General features: G+C 52.2%; 1 protein-coding gene across 2 annotated transcripts; it reads right to left on the bottom strand.

The window, feature by feature from the left end:
* Window positions 1-11,327: 11,327 nt before the first annotated feature.
* Msx1 (msh homeobox 1) lies at window positions 11,328-15,270 on the bottom strand. Of its 2 annotated transcripts, none has more exons than XM_021210738.1 (2): window positions 14,577-15,270; window positions 11,328-12,364 (listed from the first exon to the last, which is right to left on the bottom strand). In XM_021210738.1, the coding sequence occupies exons 1-2, from the start codon at window positions 15,043-15,045 to the stop codon at window positions 11,922-11,924; spliced, it is 912 nt and encodes a 303-aa protein (XP_021066397.1). In that variant the 5' UTR covers window positions 15,046-15,270; the 3' UTR covers window positions 11,328-11,921. The 2 variants fall into 2 exon arrangements, with proteins under 2 accessions (XP_021066397.1, XP_021066396.1); XM_021210737.2 differs by having other exon boundaries at window positions 11,848-12,373; window positions 14,577-15,255.
* Between the last annotated feature and the right edge of the window lie 3,202 nt (window positions 15,271-18,472).

The following is an 18,472-nucleotide window of genomic DNA, read 5'->3' on the forward strand; positions in this document are numbered from 1 at the left end:
CCCCCCCCCCCCCCCCCGCACGCATGCACGCCCCTCTCGCTTTTCACACCTGTACAGCCCTGCCTATTCAGCCCTTCGCTCACTTGCTCCTCTTGGTCTTCTCCTTCCCCCCTCTCCTCTCATATCATGGTTCAGTCTACGACTTACTCTCCCTGCACTGGAGTCTTCCAGATGCCCCTGGCTCTGCTCTCCCTCATGTCTACAATAAAAACCTCCTCGGCCGTATCTTGGAGTGGTTATGCCCTCATTCCATTCCTCTGGGGATAAAACCCAGGAGAGACAAATATGGGTCCGGTTCCCAGGGGCTCATCCTCTCCATAGCGAGCCAAGCTGCTGCTGTAACTCTTCTGGGTAGAGATCATTTTTTTCTGGTGGCTTCTGTCACCCACCACATTGAATCCAAATTCTAGACTATGCCTCTGCAGTAGCTTCTTCCCACCCCCTGTTCTAACCATTTGTCCCTCCTCCCCTACTGAGACCCCAGCACCATCATGGGGCATCTCACAGCCATCTTGTAACTACAGCTCCTGGGGCTCCCTCAGCATTTCAGTGGTTCTAGCTGAAGGAAAACTGGGAATGGGAAAGATGAGGGTAGGGTTGATCTTCTCCTTTGTAAGTCTTTCTACCTTACCATTTAACCTTTAAACTATGTGTAGTGTCTTTTAACGAAACTAAGTTAATTCTGCAAACCTTTTAAATACTACAGAAAACAATGAGAATGTCGTTTGTACTCTTATGGGTCCCTCCTTATCATACAGGGAAAACACGCTGTGTAATTTACATTAAAATAAAACTTCACTTTCTTGGCAAAAGAGTTGCCCATCTTGAACCCTGAATTCTGCTCACCTGTGGGGTGGGGCTGGCATTTGAGGAGAGCTGCAGGGGGACTGGCAGGATGCTGAGAGCTAGAACTGACAGGGAGGGGGGAGGGAATTCCCAGCTGGGAAAAGGCGTGGAATCCTGGAATCGTTGGGGGGAAAACAGAAAGTCACACAGAGGTCTTGGTTTGAAGCTTTGGAAAACATTTGTTTTTGTTCCTTGTTTTAAGAAAAAGGAAAAAAAAAAAAAAGGAAAGAAAGAAAAAGGATGATGAATGGAATTATTTGAAATGAGATTTTAACAAGGAAAAGAAACCCTCAGAACATTTCATTAACATTCGCTTATAGTCAGCCAGTAAGGAAAAGTCCCAGGCTGCTTGTCAGAGTTTCTGTCACTTAAGGTCCTTGGTGACAGCCAGCAGGAAACAGGGTAGTTCGTTGTTTGTTTTGTATTCCCAACAATCTTCTTTAGGTGTTTTACTTAATTCTTATTTTTCTTCCATATTCTGAAATTTGAAGGCAAGGCCCTTTCAGCAAGCTTTGGCATAAGCAAGTTGAAGGGGTGTGTGTTTTTCCCTTGCACAAACTAAACCTTAATTCCAGACTTGGTTCTTGAGCAATTGGTTCAATACTTCTGGAATTCAGCATTCCCTGAGGGACAGGAAGAAGACACCCACGCCACTGGGCTGTCTCTGTGACTTAAGTGGAGGAACAGACACAAGGACCCCAGCAGATGCTCAGCACAGGGAACTGGCTCTTGCCTTCCTCCTGATGCATGGAAGAAACCCCCATCCTCTCTCTGTAATTGCATGTGGCCTGGGTTGCCTGGTCTGGCCTGCATTGGAGTACATACAATGTCCCCCACCTTCCTACTCTCCTACTCTCCACACACACCCCCACTCCTCACCCCCTACACCCTGCAGGAAGGGCTTTCCACAATCTCATGGAGCCTGGTAGAAACTAATAGCCTAGATTTTCATGGAAGGGCCAAGGTTCCTAGTGAGACAAGGTTCACCATATAAGTAGTGGAAAGCGTAGATAACATCCAAGTGTGCCATGACAGCCGACTCAGGGAGAGTTCCCAGCACCACTAGAATCACGTCGTATTCAACTCATTTGCTCCCCTATGGCAATCCTGTGGGGGCAGAAATCCTTCCAGCTCCTACTGCCTAAATAAAGACTGGTAACTCAGAGATGTGCAAACACTGTCCCAAGGGCAAACAGCTGGCCACTAGTGACCAGGTCCAGAGAGCCAGCTTCACTTCAATAGCTTGACCTACACTTGGCCAATTCCTAGTGTCATGCTCCCACATATGCCACAAAATAGAAGACATTTTAAGGAAAAGTTAGAGTTCTTCGAGATTAAAAAAAGAAGAAGAATGTGATTACATATCAGAGCCCTCCCCTATTCCTCACTCTGACACTAGAGCCCTTTTTATTCCCACACTCTGACATCAGAGCTCTCCCTCATCCCTACACTCTGACAAAGAGCCCCCAGTCTATGGCTATCCTGTTCACAGTCCACTGTGGATGAGAGAGAGATAGGATATGAATACAGTCACTCACAGCACCTATGGGAGCTATGACTGCTCATGGGTGGATAACCCATCTAAGTCACAAATGCTGCAGTCTGGTCCCCAGGACCATGCCCGACATATACTAGGAAGACGTATAGCCCCTATGAGAGCTATGACTGCTCATGGGTGGATAACCCATCTAAGTCACAAATGCTGCAGTCTGGTCCCCAGGACCATGCCCAACATATACTAGGAAGACGTAGTGGCTGGATAGAGAGGCATGGCGACCACAGTCCGGAAGTAGAGAGCAGACACTCGGCTATGTAAAAACCCCAAACCTGCTCCTAGTGATGTCCCTTAGTGCTTGGTTGCTCTTCTTATCTGCTTCCATAGTGCTGTGGGAAGGTACTGCATAATTATTTAACTCAGATCACTTTCCCCACAGGCTACACTTGAATGGCTTCTTCACAGTAAACTGTAGCCCTTACCCTAGCCCACAAGCCTCTATGGGATTAGATGGGGAAATGGCTCATTTGGTATAGTGTGTGTCACAAAAGTGTGAGAGGGGCTGGTGAGATGGCACAGGGGGTTAAGAACACTGGGCGCTTTCTCAGAGGATCCAGGTTCAGTTCTCAGAATCCACCTGGAGGCTTATAACCATATATAATTCCAGTTCCAGCGGGGACCTAAAGTCTCCTTCTGACCTCTGTGAATACTGCACACACATGGTACAGTGTACAGCAGTGTATACCTGTGATCATGGTGCTTGTGGGGGAGGGAGAGAGATGGGGGACCCCTGAGCCTCGCTGGCTGACTGGTCTAGCCAAACCAGTGAGTTTCAAGTTCTTGGAAATTATCAGGTGGGAAGCGATAGAGGAAGACACCCAAAGTCAGCCTCTGGCCTCCACATAGATGCACACACGCATGCACATGTATATACATGCATATATACAAACCCTGTGAGACTCAACTCCTGTGTCTCTATGGTTTCCAGTCACCTTTACTGCGTGTCTTCTCTGGTCTCTGGCCACCTCCCAGGCATAGCACACATGGCCCTGTCTCAGGGACTTTGCAGTTGCTGCTTCTACCTGGAATGCTGGCTTTCTGGCTACATCAAGTCACCAAAGGGCAGTAAAGGAAGCTCGAGCCATCGTCTCTAGCTCTCAGCTCCCAGAGGCCACCACGCCTTCCCTTCTTACAGTGTAAGCCAAGATAAACCTTCCCTCCCTTAAGTAGCTTGAGTGGCTTGTCAAGGGTTTGGTCACAAGAACACTAACACACCCCCTTCCAGTGCTGTAAGCTGACCTGACTTGGTGGCTTGCCTTTCACTGTCCTTGGTGCTAGCCACCTTCATGGACTGCCAAGGAAAAACACTCACGTTGCATAATAAACGTTGGTGAATTAAACCTGTGGGAAGCCAACCCAACCACCTTATACCATTCAACCTGAAGAATTAGATCCACCACGTTTAAAACAAAATAAGAGAAGAAGCAAGTGATCCCCACACTTGGAAGGCAAGGGCAGGAGACTCAGAAGAGTGAGGCAGCCTGGATTACAGGAGAGACCCTTTCTCAGAGAAACCAAAGGTAGATAGATAGATAGATAGATAGATAGATAGATAGATAGATAGATAGATAGATAGATAGATAGATAGTGTGTGTGTGTGTGTGTGTGTGTATGTGTGTGATATAAAGCGAGGGAAGGGGGAAAACTGAGAAAGGGTTGTGGAGAATCCACGCAGGACACTCTGGTCCTTCTCTGGCTCCCACAGACGGCTGCAAGGAGATCCAGGGATCTCCTGCCAGAAACGGGGCCACAACAAACTCTGCCCCAGGAACTCACCAGTGGACCTGCCCACGAGGTGCACACAGAAGCTGAGGTAGCAGATTGGGCTACACTTGCCCAGCCCACAGCCTGGCCACAGGAGTCCTACTTACCCCTAAGGAGATTAGAAGACATGTCATCTGAAGATCTGGCTCCTGGGGTGTTGGTGAGAGTGGGGAGCAGAAAGGCCTTGGGAAGAGCAGCCACTGGCTGCCCCTCCTTCCTCAGTGTGCAGGCACATACACCCTCTGAGCCCAGGGAAATCTGGGAGTCTGAGTGAGAATCCTGACTCCCCAGGTCACTGCTTGGTGCCCTTGGGAGCGATGCCCGACTGATGCAGGATTTCCCTCTAGAGGTATTCACTATTGATTACATCCTTGGACACCTATAAGGACCCTTGTGCAGAATCCAGCGCAGAGAATGTGTGCGCTGAGCTGATGGGGCCAGGATGTACTGGGGGAACAGGAAGTTGATGGGTATGCTCAACAGCAGAATCCAAAGAGTGAATAAAATCCTAGTTAGGGGTGGAGGGAGGAAGAGAGCAAGGGCCAGAAATGAGGCTCTGGTCCCCACTCCTCTGTAGTGGGCAGCAAGGACAGAATCAAGAGAATGGAGCAGGCCTTCCCCAATGTCCCTCTCCTCCCTTCAAACACCCCACCCCTAGGCCTATCTCCACCCTCACCCCCCATCCTGGCATTTGCACAGCCTCCTGAAATACACCCACCTGTGAGTCCTTTACCATCTCACTTTGAACCTCTGCTGAGTAACAGCATACCTGTCGCCACAAGGGGGTGGCAGTGCTAACACTCACCCCCCTCTTACCTGGCCCTTTGCATGATTAAAGTCACCTTGGCACAGGCTTTGGCACATGCCCCTTGATCAATACACTGCGTTTCTCTCCCTGCACTGGAGCTGGGAAGGGTAGGTCTCAGGTTCCCTAGGTGATGCAATGGACACACGGGGAAGGACTTGGATGACTTAGGCTCTGAGACTATACAGCTGGCACCCAGCTGGGCCAAGGAGACCAGCCCAGTGTCAGAGGAAGCAAGCAGGCAGGACTGGGAACTGCAGTTGACCAGGAGTGTTTCTGACCAACTCCACCTCCCCACTGAGGTTCAGATGGCACAGCAACAGCCGAGCTTCAGAGGCTCCTGGATGGAGCTGGGGATCAGGCCCTGGGTCTCATGGCCCAGCTGCAGGAGCTCTGAAAAGAAGGATCTCTGAGCCTTGGATCTTTCATCCCGAGATGTCAGAAGGTCTCTCCTAGCATCTTTGACTGCTATGGGACACACAGAGAGAAGACATGTTCATGGGGGAAGGAGGCACCTCCCAGCAATCTCTATACCAGGTCAGCATCACTTCCCAGGGAACTGGGTCCCAGTACCCTTCCTACCTTGAGGCTATCTCTCTTTACAGTGCTCAGAAGGAGGCGGGGAAGAGCACCAGTACCCTATGGGCTATAAGGCTTCAACTAGAGAGGCTAGTTCCAACCTGGCCAGCAGGACTTTTCCTTAGGACCCTTTCACTCAGGTACCTACCTCTGGGAAGCTTTTCCTTGGATGTTCTTTGAACTGCGACTTCAAACCCCACTCCCCTAACTTCAGCTTTCAGTTCACAAGTCACCCCTGCAGAAGGCTGAGCTTGCCAGCTGTGGAAGACAGGAGAATACTATCTATCCATTGGTACCTTTGAAGCTTCATCTCTGCCTGAAATTTCTATTTACTTGCTACCCTGTCCTGACGTTATCACTGAACACTGCGCTTAAATCAGCCTAAATTTTAGATCAAATCCTACAACTCCTTCCAGTCTGATTTTCTTTCTCCTGTCCAAAGAGATCGTTAGCCCACGGATGGCAACAATGTATCTCTGAAGTGTTGTCCAAAACCAAGATGGAAGTGGTATGGTGGCCCCTTTGTTTTTTCCTGGCCCCAAAGATCAGGAACAGAGGACAGGAAGACCCTTAAATTGACTTCTAACTAAAGCCCAAAGGCAACTCTGATTATTGTGCCTGTTCAGATGTGCTATGTGCCCGGCACAGGGACATATGGGTGTAATCAAAGCTTCTGAGATGTAGTAAATTGCTAGGTAGAGGTCACCATCCCGCTAGGGACAGACCCAGATTTGAGCCCCACATCTCAGACCTGAGTGGTCAGCACACTCTGACTCTCTGGAGTCTCCTGGAAGACTGGGATACAATTCTGACTGCTTTATTAAGAGCTCGCAACTGCTCTTATTTGTTGATATTTGTTGGTGGAGGGGCCAAGAACATTGCAAAGCTTTTCCTGTTGTTCCTGTGACCACAAGAAAACAGGAGTATCCTACACTTGGCATATGGAGAAGAGACAGGCCCAGAAAACTTAGGGAACTTGCCTCAAATCACATGGCCTCAAAAGTCTCCAGGCAGACAACTGCAGATCAGACAATTGGACACTGGCAGACTGCAGCATCTAGCGGTATTCTGGTGGTTCCTAGCAGCACCCACATCTTTGTGCCTGCCTGACATGCTGGACAGAAGGTCCCAATCTTGCCCCCCCCCCAGTTCTGTCCAAGGGTAAGCAGGGTCAGGTCCCTTAGGAGCCCCATCTTGGGAAGGCATGTGAGGCTTTGCCAAATGCAGGGCAGAGGCTCTGCTCTGGGGAAGGAGGATGAAGGCTCCTTATGTTGAAGGGAGGGACTTCCCAGCATTCCCCACCCTCACCCATGAAAGCTCTGCATCCTAGAACTGGCCGTGCACACACGTGTGTACGGGGGCCAAAGCACTCATACATAAACAGTTGCATGTGTGCGGCTGCATAGCGCTCCTCTGGTGCTCACCCTGGTGCCTGCTCCCAGCACCTAGGATGCTAGAGTGCTGTGACTCCACATCTCCCATTGAGACCCATTCTGCTCTCTGCTGGGCTTTGCTGGACCTTTCCCTCAATCTCTCCACACACCAAAGGAATTCTTTCTCTTCATCTGTCTGTCTCTCTCCTATCCCTCTTTTTCGTCATGAAAGTTTGTCTCTCTCAGCAGACCTTAAAGTCTGGCTTTCTATAGCAATTAGAAATTGGCAGGGTGAAGTTTGCCTCTATCAACAGTGTCTTAGATGCTAGCGTATAGGCTTTGGGGATAAATGTTGGTTGTGTGTGTAATGTACACTTCTGCCGGTTGTGTGTGGTTGTGTGGCTGTGGGCTGTGTGTCCTGCCCAAGGTGGTGTGTCTGTTGAAGTGTATGTGCCATCCACTGATTTCGTGGCTATGACGTGTGATGGTTAGACATGTGTTGGGCATCTGTGTGAGTCTGACTTGTGCGTCTGGGATACACATGTTGACTTTGTGTGTTTGCTGAAAGGTGTGCGGGTGTGTTGTGACGATGTATATGGGTCATGCGTGCACAAGCACTTTGTAGACTCTGCTTGTGTTCGGCATTGGGCAGGGGGATTTGTCGGCAGTTGACATTGAGAAGAGGAGGCTGAGGCCGCGGGGTGGCGCTGTGGCGGAGGCCGGCAGGCGTGTGGCCAGGGCCCTGCAGGGCCGAAGTGCGCGCGAGAACCGGGGATCCGGAGCTGTCGAACAGAGTGAAGGGATCCCCCGAGGAGACCGGATGCAAGCATGGGGGTGCGGAATAGGAGAGTGAACATTTGACTGTAGGAGGTGGGGTCAGGTGCTCCCGAAGGCTCCTAGCGTGAAGGGTAGGGGGACTGTTGTGAAGGAGCGAGCGACTGGGAGGACAGGACGGAGCCGGAGCCGGAGCCGGGAAGAACTTGCGGCCCCGGGGGCCTGGCCAGGCCGGCGCCAGCCTAAGAGTTGAAAGGCGGCCGCTGCCTCTCCTCACAGCTCCCCATTGCGCCCCTGAGGGCTCTGGCGGGGCGCAGACCTGAACCAGTCGGGCTCACCTAGGGGCCTCAGGTCACTAAAGGGGCCCCGCGGTAGGACGTCTGGTCTTCTGTAAGCCTCCTGGGCGGCCTGGGCTGTCCTTCCAGAATCAGCTATCCGAGCCACGTACCCAGAAACTAGGCGCTCTGAATGCGAGCCCCACCCAGCCTCCCGGGCTGCGACCGCCTAAGCCCAACTACCCAATACCAGAGCTTTGGTGCACCAAGTCCCCGATCTTGCCCAGTGTCATCTCCCCTTCCCAGTTATGACGCTGGAGCGGCCGCTCCAGTTCTGTGGCGTCGTCAGAAACAGAATTTGCTGAGTTTCGGTGATCTTCCCAACCAAATAAAAAAACTCCAATTCAGACAGCCTGCCGGGCAAGGGATATGTTCCTCTCAGGCCCCCAGGAACAGTGCTTGCGTGTGGTCATGGGAAAGGAGTTAAAAGTCACAATTGGGACCCAGATCAGCCGTGGCTAGTTTCCCAGGACACCCACATTTTGTGCGAGAACTGTCATAGCATCCAGTGACCCTCAGCTACAGAGGCTTGGGCTCAGGAACACGTAGGTCCCAAGTGAAATCAGATCTAATCCCTATTCTGTCCCTTCATTAGCTGTGTATCCCGCCACCTCTCTGGGCCACGGGAGTCCCCCAAAAAAGCTGTAGAAATCTGGGTTTGAGCGAAGGAGAGACACAGCCTGCACGCACAAGTAACGTGCTCAACACAGCAGATTCCAACAACAGACTGTTCTACCACAGCCCGCCAGTGCCCTAGATGGTGACCCAGTGCCCTCCCCCGCCCCCTGTGATCGAGACCACTCCTTAGATAGATCAGAATATTGATTCCGCAAAGGACCAAGCCAAGGGCCCGCTGTAGACATCGCTTTCGCTTGAATAGACAAGGAACCCCAGTTACGGAACCGACATTAAGAAGCGGAATCCACCACCCGGCCGCAAATTTCTGCCTCACTGTGTTTACAGCCGCTTCCAAATCTGGACGTCAAACCAGTGGCTGGCTGCTCAGATACAGCAAACACCTATTGAGCACTTTCTGTGTACACGCCGGGTCTAGAAAGAGAATTGGGAAATGAGAAATGGGGCAAAGAAAGGGCTGCTGAAAGAAAAATATTAAACAGAAAAATGAACGGGCCCAGTACTGGAAGGAAACCCCAGCCCCACACTGCCTCGAAAGGCCAAGGCGATTGCGGGCGGGGGTCCCAGGGAGGCTCGAGAGGGGGAAGAGGAGGCGCGCCCGCCTCGCCTGCAGCTACCGCCTAGCTGGAGCCACCGCGCGTCTGCAGAACGCGAACCGTTGCTCATTACAGCAATTATGTTGCTCTAAATTTGCCTCGACCCTAAATTGCTAAACTCAGAGGAGGCAGGAGGCCCCGGAACCTGGGCCGGAGGAGACACAGAATCCTACCCCGCCATTGCTCTAATTCTGAGTGAGGAAAAAGACTTGTGCGCGCTGAGAATACAGCGCCAGTTGCAAACGCAGTCGGCCGGGAATATTCTGCAGTATCCAGTGCTGGTTAACACATTCCCCAAATTCTAACAGAGGATAAAGAGGATTCTCAGCCCCTTTCCCCGGTGAGAAAACCGAAGAACAGCAAGATAGCATGACCTTGCCTGCATATGAAAAGGTCACAGAGGCTCCGAGGCAGGCTAGACCAGGGATCCACTGAGACCCACAAAGAAACTGCTCTGTATTACAGTCTCCTGGCCCTTTCTAGAAAGGAACCCAGGATGTCACCGGGTCGGAGTGTGCTGTACAAGGCTGTCCCTAAAACTGCTTAATCTGTGTGGCTGACAGCATGAAGGATGCACATCTAAGCTTCCAAGTGCCTCTACAGAGTATGTGGTGCGGGGGTCCCAACCTTGTAGGGGTGGCTATTCCATCATGACCCAGGTCCTAGATTTGCTTCCAGAGGCCCAGAGACTGAGGGTCACTTCCTGAATCCTCCGGACTGTCCCAGTAGTAGAACCAAGATCCAGTGACAAGCTGCTTCTTCTTTTAGGGAGGAGGGTGTGACAAATAGCCAGAGAAACAGAGCCTTAACTCCAGGTACAGCAGGCTGAAGGACCCAAGACCAAGGTACCTCTGGAACTGCTTGGAGCCAGTGCAGAACCCCTCCAAGCCTACAGGAAGCTTTAGTCTCTCATGAAATTCCCAGGCCAATCTGAGCCTTGGGAGCAGACACAAAGTCTATGTTTTAATTCTGGAGACCTTCACACCTCCCAAGTCCAAGGTAGTAGGGGTCTGGGTTCCCCCTCTTGACAACTCTGGACCAGGTTGCCCAGAGCTCTGTTACATTTGGATATTCAATCTTCTGCCAGACAGATGCTGATGATGGGGGAGCACCTAGATTTGATGAGACCTAAGGGGGAGGTTTGGTACACAAGAAAGAGAAGAGGGGAGTGGGGGTACATAGTAGCCTTTATTGACCAAAGGGTGGGTAATTTTCTGTCTTTCATATCGTTGCAGAGTTTTCCCCCAAACATTAAACTTGCACTTACTCAAATATGTTTTTCTTGGAAGCCTGAACTTGACGACATAAAAAGAAAAACCCAGTTTATGAGGGCAGGAGAGCAGGGCCCAGGCACAGGGTAGCCCCAGGTTTTCTGTACTCTTCCATGTAGCTAGGCTGGGCTAGCTTCGCAAAGCTCTTTAAGTAGCTTAGAATGACACTTCATACACTGTGTCCACACTGGTGACTGTTTAGAAGATTTAGCCCAGCCCCCCACCTCCACCCCTTCAGTAGGAAAAACAGGTTTGAGGGGATAGGAACTGTCTGGATTAGCTGTTGACAGTCATCAAACCATTTGAGCCAAGTCACTTCGTTTTCATAGACAGTTTAAAAGGGGTGGGGTGGGGGGGAAGAGTGGGTCGTTGGTAGAAAGAGCAAGTGTCGATTTCAGCTTAAAGTGAATTGGAAAATTGAGCCTAATTATCCTAGGTAATTGCTCCAATTCTCCATTTGACTGTGTTAATAATGCAAATCTCTCCTGTGTGCCCAAAAGATGGTGGCTGTACATCTTCCTGTCACTGCGGAAAGTTGCTAGCGTAAAACTATCACCAGACGGGAATGCAATTGTATGTGTGAAGAGAAAGAAGGAACAATAAAACACACAACTAAACCCGCAGACATCGTTTCTTGTAGCTTAAAATTAATTTATTTAACAAATATAGCTATAATATAAATGATAATAAAATTTCAAATATACAGTATATTACATAGTACACACAATCCCTTCAAAAGGGATGCTTGAGAGCCACGAAAATGTACTGTTAAATAGAAACAGATTTTGTTTTATTTTTACTTATTTTTTTCTGGTCCTGGGAGTCTCTTCAACCTACCTTCATGAAGCACCACCATGCGCCCTGCCCCCTCAGAGCAATGCTCTACTGCCAAAGCGCTTGGAGTTTGCAGTGGAAGGAGCTGGGCTCCTTGTTTCCTATAGGGCTGGTCTCATCTCTTGAAGCACCAAATAGCAATTTCTCTGTGCAAGTCCTGCCTGGTTTCAGGACCGGAAGCAGCTGATGGGAGTCTCATGGCCTCTAGTCCTTTTGGCCTCTGGTCTCCTTCAGCCTCTTAATTCTGCTGGGGACCACGGATAAATCTCTTGGCCTCTGCACCCTTAGTTTCCACAAGTATAACTTGCGCATGTAAATCTAGATTTTTCTCGAAAAACCTAGACACTTCCGACCACTCTTTTTCTTCCCAGAAGGGGTCTGGCGAGGGAGAAGGAGGTTTAGGAAGCGATAACCAAGAGGAATTGTGTAGCAAGGGATTTAAGAGAAGGGACCATATGGTGTAGGGCAGCAGAGCTTCCTAGGAAGGACTTCCGCTGCTCGAAGAGGTGGCTGGGGAGGGGATGGCACCACAGGGAGGTGACTCTGGACCCACCTAAGTCAGGTGGTACATGCTGTACCCTACATGGGCGGTGTAGAGTCCCACCGGCGCTACAGGCAGCGCGGCGCGCTGGAAAGGACCAGAGGCACTGTAGAGTGAGGCGCCCGCAGCTGCAGCCACCGCTGCAGGACCGCCAAGAGGAAAGGAGAGGCCGAAGGCAGCAGGCGGCAACATGGGCTTAGCGGCCATCTTCAGCTTCTCCAGCTCCGCCTCCTGCAGTCTCTTGGCTTTAGCGCGGCGGTTCTGGAACCAGATCTTCACCTGGGTCTCGGTGAGGCTGAGCGAGCTGGAGAACTCGGCGCGCTCGGCAATAGACAGGTACTGCTTCTGGCGGAACTTGCGCTCCAGAGCCAGCAGCTGAGCCGTGGTGAAAGGCGTCCTGGGCTTGCGGTTAGTCTTGTGCTTGCGTAGGGTGCAGGCCGGGGGACTCAGCCGTCCTAGGGGGCCAGGAGAGGGGGAAAAAAAAAGCAAGGAGTTAAGAGAGTCTTGAAGGAGTGTTTTACTAAGGAACAAAATCCATTCTGGGCATTAATTTCGTTCAGACGCGTCTATGCTGTGCACTTGAGAAATAGTATCTCTTGCCTGCTAAAATGCTAGATGAAATCTAAGCATGTTCATCGCTGGAATACAGTTGGGCAGCGACAATGCCAACCTACCTTAAAGTCAAGCCTTCCTCACCAGGTGCCTCTTCTGCGCCTCTAACAGTGGAAAGATGAAGGCTAAGGGGAGGGGGTGTCATAAAACACTCAGGGGCCCTTTGCCCAGCCCAAGGTCACCCAGGTTTCATACTGTAGATTTGTATTTGTGCCCGGCAAATGAGTCGCGTTGGGGCTAGGCCTTTGCATCGCATAGAATGGACTCTGAAATGCCACACTTTCTATCAAACATGTTTCTACTGGGCACTAGGGTCGAATTAGAGAGGTCACACTGTGACAATTCTAAAATATGTATGGGGCTGTTTATGTAGGCATCTGCCATTTCAGTTGCCCTGTTTCCCCTACAACCTCTCCGAACCTCAGCACCTGGGTTCTAGGTGTATCGGGAGTTGGGGGGCAGGGTCCTCAGTTTGATGAGACTGGTTCCGCCCACCTGCCTTTTCTTTCAGTTTCCTGAGTAAAGCTTAAATCTCCAACAAAGTGCTTACACGGTGTGCTGGGCAGGCCTAGTTAGGGGGCCGGGTTTCAGTCCTGCTATGCCTAACAAAACCATTACAGGATAAAGCAAACCTCAACCGCACATTCCCCACCCCCACCCCCACTTGGTTATTGAGAACATCTTTGGGTGTTGCCTAACTATGCTTTTTTTTAAAAGCTCTGATAAAATAATAATCCTTTGGACCCTCAGACCACCAGGATGTGAGTCAAACGAAATCTCCAGTTAGCATCCCCACTTCTTTCCCAGCTCAGGCCACGGCAAGTCCGGGAAGAAGTTGGCCCCAGAGTCGTTTTCCGCCAGGCCGCCCAAGAGAAGGGAGGGTTCATGGGGGAAATGTCACTTTGGTCAGCAGCAACAAGCCCGGCTCTGGGCCACCTTCCACAAGCGTTAGGCCCTGGGAGGGGCTGTCTTTTCAAAGACGTTTAATCCCCAGATAAAAATCGTTCCTCAGCATCGCGCCATTGAATTTGCAACGCTATTATGTAGTGCGAAATAATCGGAGGAAACGAGGAAAACTTGGGAATTTCCCGTGCTCCTGAAATATCTTCGAACGGGTTCGCTGGGGAAAGGAAGCCTAAGGGCCGCAAGGACCTAGGACTATTCTGGAACATGTCGCTGTCTGCTGGGTCCGCTTTGGAAACCTGGTCCAAAACATTCGGACACTATAGCAAAGCGGTTAATAAGGAGCTCTTTGGGCTGTCTTGTTGTTTCCACCACCACCACCACCACCACCACCACCACCACCACCACCACCACCACCACCACCCTCACTAGTCCGCGTACTATGACTATGTGACTATTTGTTGATGTTTCACTATTGCTGTTATCAGCCTTACCAGTGTCACCATCACCATNGTTTCCACCACCACCACCACCACCACCACCACCACCACCACCACCACCACCACCACCACCCTCACTAGTCCGCGATTCCTCTTGCTAAATCATCCACCCTCCCAAAACACCAAGTTTCTGCTTAGAATTAGATGCGCGGTGGGGCAGGAGTTTTGCCGAGTTCCGGAACCCTTTGAGAGATTCTTTAAAAGGGGAGCGCGAGGTTACAGCCGTCTACCAGTAGAAAGTGAAACTCCGCAGAGCTAGGATGTACTGGCCGCTGCGCCCATCCAAGTTGAGGTGCAAAATAACTGAGTTTAGGGTCAGGTGGAGAAGTAGGGCACCCCCGGTGTCCTGACTATAAGAGGGTCCACAGACATCCGCGTGCTCCAAGTGAACTGACAGGCTCGAAGGCACTGCGCCAAGGCAATGAGCGCGAACTAAGCTTTGCCTGCTTTAGGCCTCTAGCTCTCTTCCTGGGTGGGAGTGGGAAGAGGCTCAAAGGCGGTCTTCCCGCCAACGCAACCTCTGCACGGCCTCCAGGTACCCAGTTGCAGGTACGCCGACGCCCGAGACAGGCCGGCGCCGGCGCGCGGCCTGGCGCCCTCGGGCCCCACACCCCCTCTTGGCCCCTTCGCTCTCCATCCAGGTCTTACTTACTGGCTGGGGGCGGGGAGAAGCGGGGACTCTGCATCCACGGGGTCCGATCCAGCTTCTCGGGGCTTTCGGCCTTCACCAGAGCATCTTCTGGCAGCTTGAGGAGTCCTCCGACTGAGAAATGGCCGAGAGGCCGCGGCGAGGAGGGCGCATCCGGGGCGCCCAGAGACCCGGGCCGGGTGCCCAAGTGCTGCACCGAGCCACCCGCTGCCTGAGCCCCTTCGGAGGCCACAAGGACGCTCTCCTTGGCCCCGGGTTTCCTGTGATCGGCCATGAGGGCCTCCACGCTGAAGGGTAGGAGTGAAGCGGGCACTTTGGGCTTAGCCCCCTCCTCATCTGTGCCCATGGCGGTTGCGGTGGCCGCAGCAGCCCCGGGGGCCTGGCCAGCGCCTCCCCCAGCAGGCTTGGCGAAGGCGGAGTCCTCCACTTTGACACCGAGTGGCAAAGAAGTCATAGCAGCAGCCGGGGCCATGCAGAGACGGACCCCCCCTCCAGCCGCAGCTCGGGCCAGCCCTGGATCATGGGTTTCGGGCGGGCTGGGAGTGCGACCGGCTTCTGTGAGCTCCCGGGTTCCTGGCCCGGCCGGCTCTCGCGCGCGAGCCTCCGGAGGCTTCCCTAGAAGGCCAACTCGAGCGAGCTGGGCCTGGATCCCTGCGCCGCGCAGGCCGAGTCCCCGGGCGCACTCGCCGGCTCCGGGTCCGCCGCCGCTCCCCTGAGAACTTGTTAATAAGGCAAGGCCAGCGCGGCAGCGGCCAATCAGAGCGCGAGGGGGCGGGCCCGGAGAGAACCATTGGGCCGTGCTCGTGCCCCGAGGCGCGCTCGGCCTGGGGGCGCTCCGGGAAGGGCCGGACCGGCACAGGCGGGACAGAGCCGGAGGTACCTGGGGAGCCTTTCCGCCTAGCTAAGTCGGGTGGGCATGGGTCCGGCTGGGCCCTCACACCCCTGGATGTGGATTCTACCAAGTTCCAGAGGGACTTTTCTTTACTAGTCCTTCTCTTCTGCCAGTTGTCCTCCACCATCCTTTACCCACTTCTTCTGTTCCTCTCCATAGCCTACTTTCTTTCCACAGTTTCTCTTATGGTCTGTGCTATTTCTTTCTGTCCCCCTTCCCTCTTCGGACTCCCTTTCTCGACCACTTACATTTTTTTTTTTTTTTTGGTGTTTGCTTTGAATGATCATAGTTACTGGCCAGAGTAGCAAGGGATACTAATTTCTTAAAAAAAAAAAAAAAAAAAAAAAGCCGCCCTAAGTGTCTTATGTCTTCCAATCTTCAATTTTTTACCTCGGAGTAAAAATGGGCCTATGTCTCCACTGCTGGACAAAGTTAAGCAAAGAAAGCCAGGGTCCTATTGGCTCTGTGGGTACAGGGAATAAGTAACATGATCTGGAAAATGAGTTTGATTTTCATGCAAACACGTACCCCCTCCCCGTACGTACTTTTTCTCCAGTAAGTTACACCTCTCCCAGAGAACTGCTACTAGTCAAAGGAGCCACTGGATGCCTCGGATGAAGAATTGATTGAAGTAAAACCAACAGAACCCATCAATAAAACGACGACCTGGCCTCAACGTGACCTCAGACAATGAATCCTCAAAAACAATCCCACTTTACTAACTGCGGGTCTACGCTGGTGCAGAGTGGAGGTCCATTTGAGGGTGGGGTAGTAGGAAAAAGAAGTAGTTCCTGGAGGTCTATCTTTGGTGCAAGGCTTAAGAAGTTTTGTTTGCCCGATTTCGAAGGAAACGTGGTTGTTGTTGTTGTTGTTTTGACTGATACAAAAAGAAGAAAAGTTTTGGGGGGGGAATCACAGAAGATCTTGTAAACTGGGTTCGAATAGGCTGTTGGGGGGTTGGGGGGAGCTTTTCTTTTTATGGCCTCTTATCCCAGGGCCCAGGCTCGCGGCTCCGGGGGAGGTGGAGGAGGTGATTGGCGGCTCACCGGGACTGGGCATTGATGACTGCCGGCCTCTAATCTCCAGGAAACACAAGGGGCTGCCGTGGCCATTTAGGGGTAATTATCCGAGCACGGAGGGATAGCGAATTCCCTGGCCTTTTAACTGGGCGCAATAAAAAGCTGTAGATTAGGGGCGACCAGATTAAGGAAAATGAATTACTTTATTACCCAGACGGCGTCCGGGGTCTGGAGGGAGGGGTCGGGCTGCGGACGCCAGAGAGATCGGAGTCTCACATCTGCCCACAGGGCCTGGAGAAATAGGAAGGCCTGGGGCGGGTTCGGGAATACTCGCTTCTGTGAAATGTCCGGATTTCTTACGTTTGTGAGGCTGTGAGGAGGCACTGCGTAGGGCTTGGGATTCAAGCTCATTTAGGCCCAGCTGGACGCCCGCTGTACTGGGTCCCCTGAGGTTTGTTCCATGTGTATAGGAAGTAGAAGCCATGCCATCCCGTTTTAAAGCCCTGCAAACGAAAGCTAAGCGACAGTTTAGGCCGAACCCCTAGCTCGAAGCCTAGAGGGTACGGAGAACTTCTGTAGTTTAAGAACTAATTAGTCAGTTGCTAGATCATCTCGTTCTATAGCGTTTGCCGATTTTCACTCTGTGCTCGGATTAAAACAGAAGTGGAAATAAATCTCCCAAATGCCTTGCTTTAGGGTAGCGTTTTTAGTACGAGGAGTGTTTTTCAAAAGGTAAGGGTTTTCAGTTATTCCACCTCGATCCCCAACTTAAAATAATTTCCTTTTGGGAGCAATCAGAGAATCCAAGTAGCTACGATCTTTTTCCCGGGGAAAAAAGTGCATATTGGCTAAAATACGTTACACGCAACTGTGCAGACAACTTCAGGGACTCGTGTACCGGCCCTGAGTCTTAATTCCTGCTTTAGGACTGAGGGGGCCTCGAACCTCAAGAATGGGGCCCCGGGGCACACCGGGGTCTCCAGCGGAACTCACGGAGTGTGCAGCAGTTGGAGCAAAGAGGCCTCGCCTCAGGCCGGGGAGGGGGCGGCCTGAGAAGGGCTGCATCGCTAATTGCGGGGATAAACAATCTGTCACGATCCCTCAGCGCGCCTAATAGGCAGACGAGGATGTTGTTTTTAGGCGCCAGCGGCGGCCGGATCAAAGGCTGCAGCCAGCGCAGGGGCCCTTGAAGTCGCGCCCCTGCCTCCAGGGAGCTAAACGCCTGCGCCCGCAGCCCTGAGCCCTGCGTTCGGCCCCTGGGCTTTTAGAGTAGGTCTCAAACTCCACTGTCTCTTCTTTTTGGGGTTCGGTGTGCATTTGGGTCTGCAGGGATTCGGCGCGCAGGCTAGCGGGTTGCAAAGGTTGCAAGGCTAGAAGAGCGCTTCTGCAGAGCGCAAGGGACGGGACTCAACGGCTTCCAGAGCACCGGACCCCTGCTAAGCTCTACCCAAGGGTTGCTCAGGGGAGGAAAATGCACCCCAACTCTGAGAAGGATGTCTGAGAAACTAAACAAAAACCCTGTTCCCCAGCCGTGTGGCTCATTCCCGAAGACGGAAAGGCATGCGTTTGGGATCGATGAGAGCAGGCAACCTCGGAGCTCGTTTTTGTCCTGGCCTTTGCGGATTTCCTGGCCAGTGGGTTAAGCGAGCTGACAGCCCAGGCTGGGCCTGTTATCTCGCGGCAGCGCTAACCGGAGGTGCTGCTATCCTGACGCGGTCGCTGCAGGCAGCGGAGAAAACCGACCGTAATTCATGCCTGGCAAGGGCAGGGCTGGCCCGCGGCAGATAAAACTCTGAGACAGGCGCTCTGCTTGCAGCCTACTCGACTTTTCTCCCCTCCCCCTCGCTCGGTCTCCCCTAGTCTCCTGCACCCTATATCTCGCCTGCCTTCGAATAAATTAACTTTGCCGGTTCAGATCCTAAAGACTAGTTCTGCGATCAATGTCTGGGCCGCTATTCTCCTTGGTGGCCTTTACCCCGCAACCCAAA

This window comes from Mus pahari, chromosome 13 (assembly GCF_900095145.1).
Source record: "Mus pahari chromosome 13, PAHARI_EIJ_v1.1, whole genome shotgun sequence".
Taxonomy (NCBI): domain Eukaryota; kingdom Metazoa; phylum Chordata; class Mammalia; order Rodentia; family Muridae; genus Mus; species Mus pahari.

Coding starts and splice junctions, on each gene's coding strand:
- Msx1 (XM_021210737.2), bottom strand. CDS start 15,045: ATGGCCCCGGCTGCTGCTATGACTTCTTTGCCACTCGGTGTCAAAGTG. Junction 12,374..14,576: donor CTTCTCCCCGCCCCCAGCCA/GTAAGTAAGACC, acceptor CCCCCTCTCCTG/GCCCCCTAGGACGGCTGAGT.